The sequence below is a fragment of the Pinus tabuliformis genome, chromosome X, assembly GCF_031772625.1.
Source record: "Pinus tabuliformis cultivar Carrire ecotype Pingquan chromosome X, CPIR1, whole genome shotgun sequence".
Lineage (NCBI taxonomy): Eukaryota > Viridiplantae > Streptophyta > Pinopsida > Pinales > Pinaceae > Pinus > Pinus tabuliformis.
This window is the reverse complement of record NC_142308.1, coordinates 899,933,094-899,941,005: the sequence shown is the minus strand read 5'-3', so window position 1 is coordinate 899,941,005 and position 7,912 is coordinate 899,933,094. Positions and strand designations below refer to the sequence as shown.

General features: G+C 33.0%; 1 protein-coding gene across 1 annotated transcript; it reads right to left on the bottom strand.

The window, feature by feature from the left end:
* Positions 1–5,891: 5,891 nt before the first annotated feature.
* LOC149142588 (uncharacterized) lies at positions 5,892–7,351 on the bottom strand. The gene is made up of 6 exons (XM_089453043.1): positions 7,222–7,351; positions 7,042–7,113; positions 6,809–6,952; positions 6,628–6,699; positions 6,443–6,514; positions 5,892–6,335 (listed from the first exon to the last, which is right to left on the bottom strand). The coding sequence occupies exons 1-6, from the start codon at positions 7,341–7,343 to the stop codon at positions 6,254–6,256; spliced, it is 564 nt and encodes a 187-aa protein (XP_089309169.1). The 5' UTR covers positions 7,344–7,351; the 3' UTR covers positions 5,892–6,253.
* Between the last annotated feature and the right edge of the window lie 561 nt (positions 7,352–7,912).

The window sequence follows — 7,912 nt, the reverse complement described above, 5'->3', positions numbered from 1 at the left end:
AATAGACAGCTGGAATGAATGCTTTTATTAATTTAATATGTGCAATAAAATAGATAAAATATATAAATGGTTGCAATTAGTTGTCGGGCACCAACTTGGACTTTTGTGAGGCTCTAACCTCCATAGCACCAACACCGTTTTGCGAAGACAATAATCTTGGACTTAGGAGCACCAACTACCAAGGACTCCAATCCTTTCAGTTCTAAGGCTCCAACCCCATGGGCTCCAACCCTTTATTGTAAATGTGAGAATCTTTTTTTGTTGTAGTTCTCTGCTCCCAAACCCGCTAAGCCTATGATTCACTTCTATTCTCCTGCTTCCTCCTCCTTTCCCTAAGCTTAGGTTTTCCTACTTCTTTCGCCTCTACCTAAACATCGGCTTCCTCTAACTCTAACTATTCACACACAACATTTTCTTGTTTTTTTTTCTATTTTATATATTCCTGATGCATTTGACCATTGGTTTCCTCTTTCTGCTAGCTCTTTGGCTTCCTCAATGCTCGCTTGATCCTTTGGCTTCCCCCCTGGTCGCTTTAGCTTCCTCTACGCTCGCTTGTCCTTCGGCTTTCTCGATCCTTTGATCGCTTTAGCTTCCTCTACACTTTCTTGTCCTTCGGCGTCCTAGCTTTCATCTTCCTCTGTCTCTTTGAGTTCATCAATGCTCCAAGGACACGTTAATTCAGAAGAGAGGGCCAAAATAAAAAGAAAAAAAAATTGCATACTAAAACTATAACAGAGAGGCCCTTTTTTCAATAATAATATTCATACACTGGACATTATTTTTTACAGAGAGACTATACCAATTAAGGAGGGTCCACATGCCACATCATAATCGCAATGGCAATCACAATCGTTCATGCCAACTAAACTATCAGAAGCATTTATTTATGCATTTGGTCTTAAGAACCCTAGGAAATACATTTATTGGAATACATAGGAATACATGGAAAAAACCCGACCAAATGCTTAAGGCTAGACTTCAAATGCATTACACTCACATCTATAACTTCATTGGGTCCGCTGTGTAATCGCAATCACAGTTTATATCTCCATCCCTTAATAACTTGCAATAGATAACTTCTAACATGGCGGATAAGGTATGGCATTAGGGTGTGTTATAACATGCCATCGGTTCCGCAACATATATTGCAATCGGTGATTTCAATGCGGCAAGGCCTTAAGAACTTGTGATATGGTGGATGTGATATAGTATTAAGTCATATTGCAATGTTGCAATGGGTGCACATACTTTATCGTAATTGACGCTTTCGGGGGTGACAGCCCTTTGTAGCTTGTGATATGAGAGTTCTCATAGGCAGATGTGATATAACAATAGGTTAGTGTAGATGGTGCATTCGGGTCTGTGTATTATTGCATCTACATAATATATATGTATTCCACTCTTCCTCTATGTCCTCCACTCTTTTTACTCTTCCACATATATATGTATTCCAGTATTCCTCTATGTCCTCCACTCTTTGTACTCTTCCACTAGTTCTTCTTTGACATATATTACTCCCGATGCTCTTGATATGGCTCCTCCAATGTTACTCCTCCTCAATATTCCGCTCTGATAGCTCTGTTTATGGTCCTCCGATATGTTCTGCTTTGATATTCTGCAATACTCCTCTGATGCATTAACTCCTCTTTTGATGAATTCCTCTGCCTCCAATAATCTCTCCAATGACTTGATTGCCTTTGCTTTCCTCTTATTTCTCCTCATGGCTTCTTGATCCTAGAATATTGTCATGTTGACATCAATGACAATCTATATCAACACAAACTCCATTCCTCTTAAAGTTATGATGCTCTCCAATTAGGGTTATGATTTTCTCCTTTTAAGAAGAAGTTGAGATCCACATTCTACATCATTCATTTATCGAACCACTTCTCACCCTCAATAGGAAACCCTATGGCTTATGTTATTGAATCTTCAGTGACTACAAACTCCATTCCTCTTATCTGAGCTCTGTTGCCATTAAAAGAGTGAATAAAATCATAACACCAACTCAGATTGTAACCATCAAGGCATTGAAAAATCGACTCCCATCTTGAATTTCTAAATAAAGGTATAACTTCATCGCACACCTCGAACCATACTCCATCTAGCTCAAATTGTCGCATGTGACCTGAAATTACAATTTCTTAATTGTGAAAAACTAAGCACTTTGCCACGCAATGTCAAAAAAAACTGACAATTTCATTGTATGTTGTGAGCGAGCCACCTAGGTTTTATTGAAATGGTTGATTTGCACACAATTTTGGTTTTAACCATCCTCTCCAAACCATTTTTAATGTTTTGAAACCACCTCAAATCATCACATCAATTCAGATCATAGTTTAAATTTCATCAAAAAATTTTAAAGCATTTAAAATGATCCAAGTGAAAGTTATGAAACTTTTTTTTTTTCAAAATTTTGTAGGCGCTATGAAAATATTTCGTACTACACTATGAAAATATTTCGTAGCGTATTATGAAAATATTTTGTACCACCAACTGATTTTAGCATCCGATGAGTGCAAGACTTGGGTAAAAAAAAATTGGCATGGCATAAACAACTTTCTTAACATTCTTTTTTAACTATTATGCCACCTTTCCACACCAAAATTTTACCTAGTCTTACACTTAAGCCCACTTTGCTTCTAGTAAAAAGCTTAACTCATTTTCAAAACATTTTGACCCTTTTTTGAAAGTATATACTTAGTGCTAACAAAATATATATGCAAAATTCCTGAATGCCATGAGAGACAAGTTGTCTCTATTCATATCAATAGAGATCAAAGGGACAAAAGAAGAATTGATGTCTCAGAAATATTTCTAGGAAAAGTTGTCATGTTCTTCAGAGTTAGCTACTCCCACAAAATCAAGATTCTAACAAATTGTTGTCTCTATATAAGATAACATCAATGGTATGAAGTAACAGCCTCAATATAGGCATGAGACAATAGTAGCCTACAAGCTTGTGGACTTAGGACACATTATTAGAGTCAATTTTGCATATAATATTGTCTTAAATTGATATGGTTTTGTCTTAATTTTTAACTCTCTTAAATGAGTTTCATCTTAATTTCCATTGTCTTACGTGGCCATTGTCTTAAATATAAAGTCGTCTTAAAATATTTGTCTCAAATATTAACTTGTCTTCAAACATTTTTGTCTAAGACTATTTGTCTTAAATATAAAGTGTTGTCTCAAAATATTTGTGTCTTAAACTATTTTTATCTTAAAAGTGCCCTTAGGGTGGTAGTGATATAGTATTTTAAATTAATTTTCCATCTAACTCTTTACGACATGACAATTTTCACTTTAAATTTAGATACCATAACATTTTTTATTTTATCTTTACTATATAATATGCTTTATTTCCTTATTCCCCAATGGTTTAGCCATGACTATGTACCCTTATGCCAAATCCACTTGAACCAAAGTAGTGTTCCTTGGAATTTGAAGCAATTTTTGGAGCCCCCTTATATTGCATTTTCTTTAGGATTTCTCATACATTAGGTAATTGTTCATACATTAGGTAGGGTCCATTTCCTCAAAATTTAAGATAACCTATAAAACTATTTTGTATCTACCCTATCTTTCTCCATGGTTCTCTAGAGTGTTGTCCATATAAAATAAAAAGTGTAACCAAAAACTAAAAGGAGTTTTTTGCTATCCCATGTACTAATGTATATTGGTCATAATTATTTTCAAGGGCGTAATATGTTTTTAATCATCCATTTATTATTTTCTTAGAGGTATAGTTGTAGTTGAGCTTCTCGTGAAAATCAATTCCAAGGTATTTATACTAAGGTGCTTCCTACAAATTGTTGTTGTCATATATGTAAGTATGATAGTTTATCTTTTTTCATTTAATATTAATAATTTTTTTAGTTAGTATAAACAATGATACCCATATTTCAACATAAATATTTTGATGACTATACTAGAAAGTACTAAGTAGACATAACCTACTTCTTTGAAAAAATATTCAATCTTGTCAATATACATGCTAGACATGATTAGGTACAATTGAAAATATTTCCTAACTCATATATTATAGTTAATTTCTTGGGATCATCCCTTGGTGTTCCTAAATTTGGTTGTAATATTTTCATACAACCTTGCCACATTAGCCCTCAACTTAGAAGGAACGTTAGCATTGTTTTAATATATTATAATGGTGTTTGTTTCATTATTACAAAACTTTCCAATGATTCTAGGTGTAATAAGGTGATCTATATTTGAATTATAATTCCTAAATATGGCCTATCCTTTAGTTATTTTTCCATAGATTTCTAATCATGTGCTAATCTTATTTTCTAAAACCAAAACCATAATATTTGGATAAAATGAAACTAATCACAATGACCCTACAGTTATAAGGATTTCTTTTATCTCTCTACAATCCCTAAGAATTTGGTCAACTACAACAATAATTGTAATTGTGTCTATGGAGTTAGTGGATTCCTAGAGATTTTTAATATAAGAGTTCCAATCTTTTAAAGTTAGCAATTTCTTTTAAAACTTCTTAAGGTCATGTTTATATAGGTCAGACATACGTACTCATTTTCAATTACTATAAAGTATTTTCTCCATTCAATTATGGCTTTGTACACATTTAACTTAAAGTTGTAGAGACTAGTCAAAAACATACTTAATGCTTTTCCTAACAATTTAACACTTGTTACTTTATTTGTTACTTTATCAAGGGTTAATTATTTTATTGTTACTGTATCAAGGGTTAATTATTTTATTTTTCTTTTCATATAGCACCTCAACTAAGAACTTATTATTGGAAGTAGAAAATGTTGTAAAATTTCTATAGAAAGTGAGTTATCTTTTAATTTTTGTTATCAAATTCAAAGTGATTACATGGAAAAGAGTTATTTTGTTGTGTTACTAGTTCACTAGTGCATTTACCAGTTTCAATTGCTAAGTTCAACGAATCAAGCATTCTCACAACGCTATCTTTCTGTATTTCATTTACCATCAGCCAACCTTCTGTATTTCATTTACCATCAGCCAACCAAGTAAGATTAATATTATCTAAATTAAGAAGAAAACTGTAAATGATATAATTATTAATATAAAAGAAATGAAAGTTGTGTGAGTAGTATGTTTTGAACTTCAACAAATTTTAATCATCAATGGCTCAATTTATGTTTGCTTGAAGAAGAAAACTGTAAATGACATAATTATTAATATAAAAGAAATGAAAGCTGTGTGAATAGTATGTTTTGAACTTCAACAAATTTTAATCATCAATGGTTCAATTTATGTTTGCTATGTTATTAGTTTAATTTTCCAAATAGAAAATCAGCTATAGGAATTGATTACGTAAATCTAATATGGATCTAATAAAATAAATGTAATTTTAATCCACATATATATATTCAAGTTAAATATATTTTGAACTTGAAACCATTTTAATTATTATAATAAATTCTTGTGGAATAAATGAAAAACCTGACAATAATTAAATATAAGCCAAACATACATATAGTAAACATAAATGTTGTAGGTATGAATATATCTGTCTTCCAAGCAATTGTTTTACCTAATGATAAAGCACCAGCAATTGTTAAAGAGAAAGACAAAATCATCATTCAATATATTTGAATATGAATATTGTTTAGCCCGATACAATGAATATGAATCTTGTTTGGCGAGATACGTTTTGAAGTAGAGTGAAAACAAATCAATATAAATTAAGTATGCATATAATAAACATTTGATATAATAATATCTTATTAGAATGCATTTTGAAGCGAAAGCAATTTTTTTACACATAAGATATAATAATATCTTATTAGAATGTAATTTAATTAATTGAGATGACACTTAATTTTAGAGTAAAAGAAAAAATCATGTCCAATTGCAATAGACTGTCCTACTGTGAAGAGGAGATCATCATCACCCTCCAATATGATAAAATTCTGTTACTATTATGTGCTATTCTAATAGCATATTCAAATTTATCTTGTTCACTTCCAATACAATATTCAAGCCTACTCTTTACAGGATCTCAGAGTTTCAAAATTTGTAGACAAAATTTCAATAGAGTTTTGGTCGACCATTAATAGAATATTCAGATCTACTATGCAATATTCAAATCTATTATGAACTATTCTAATAGCACATTCAAACCTACTCCTTGCAGGGTTTCAAAATTTGGAAACAAAATCTCCATGGAATTTAGGATGACCAATAAGAACCTCTCCATGAGCACGTGAGTACCCCACAACTTCGCCGCACCGCATAAAGGTTAGTGCAATTTCCTGTTGCGTTGTGGATAACCACATTGCTTCCCCACAACTTGGCCGCACAGGTTAGGGTTTCCTGCAAAGCTGAACCAGAAGCAGTACATACAGTTATTATTCTGCCTTTAAAATTATATATATGGGGATGGGGTTGAACTGCAAGCTATTATAAGCATTGGCATAACTTAGCTTACCTCTGACCAGTAAACGGTGCGAAGGAGCAACTTGCGGGAACTGGGCCACTCAGATTGTTGTGTGGCAAATCTCTGTTCACAGAATACAATGTTATATTAACCAAAAGATAACCTGGGCTTACTGACGATTATGATCATGAAAATGACGGTATAATTATCCCAGCTTTTGTTTTAAAAAAGTTTACAATACATGCAACGAAGAAATGGAAGTGAGGGATGTGGGAATATTTCCAGACAACCGATTGTTATTCAAGCGCCTGCAACATAGAGAAGGGATTATTTATTAGCCGAGATGATCTTGAAATTGAAGTTAATAAGCCCAAGTTTGATGAGAGAATATTCAAGAGTATTGATGAGAGAATTTACAAGAAAGCAAGACTCGGCAGGCGCGAAAGAGAGGCAGGTATCTGTCCACTAAGATTGTTCTCATACAAATCAATACTGATCAAGCTTTTCATTTCTCCCAAGCTCTCTGGAATAGAACCACTCAGAGAGTTCTTTGGCATATACCTGCCATTCAATCAAGAAGATTATTAACAGCCCTTTAACAAACAAATAATTGCATTTCAAGACGCAAAGATAATGAAATGCTTGCTTACAGGTATTGCAGATGCGAGAGCTGAGATATCTTGGGTGATAATGTTACACTCAGCTTTTTGCGTGGCAAATCTCTGCACATTATTAAGTGGCAAATCTCTGTTCATTAGACTAGAGAAAAAGTAAACGATGGAAAAACTATGTTGATGTCATAAATCCAATGCGAGGTCAAACGTACTTACAGCCTGATTACATGGCGGGAGGCATCGCATGTGACATATAACCAAGTGCAAGGGTCTTCTATGTCCTCTTCCCAGCTTGCTAAAACTTTATCCGGATCTTGCAAAGCGCTTTTCACTGCCATTAACGCGTCCCCTGTTTATCAATATACATTCAGTCTGCTGCTCATTCAATAAAATTGCAAAGTAGATCTCATGGTTTATATAGCGCAATTTATAAACCGAGTCTGCTGCTCGCTCATAAAAATTGCAAAGTACATATGATGGATAGAAGAATCTATAAACAAAACCTTCAGGATTTGCCATGGTTTGGACTGCAAGGATGCATGCTAAAAAAGAAAAAACGCAGGTTTGCACACGATCGAATCCATCTAGTTTCTAAAAAATAAATCACTTCAATATGAAATTAATGATAATAATGATTAACATTCATGAAAAACAATGTTGTTTATTAGACTTTAAGAAAGTAAGAGATTAATTGTGACTCTTTCCTAATCAATGTGGTCTATCATACCTCAAGAAAGTAAGAGATTAATTGTGAATCTTTCATATTTTATTTCAATGAACAAAAAGAATGGAAACTAACCATCCTTAAGGGAAATAAGCATGCTTGCATGTTCGCTATCCCCTATCCCATTGTTGTTATTTATTGTTGGCTATATTATTTTATATACTTATGGTCTACCTTGATCAT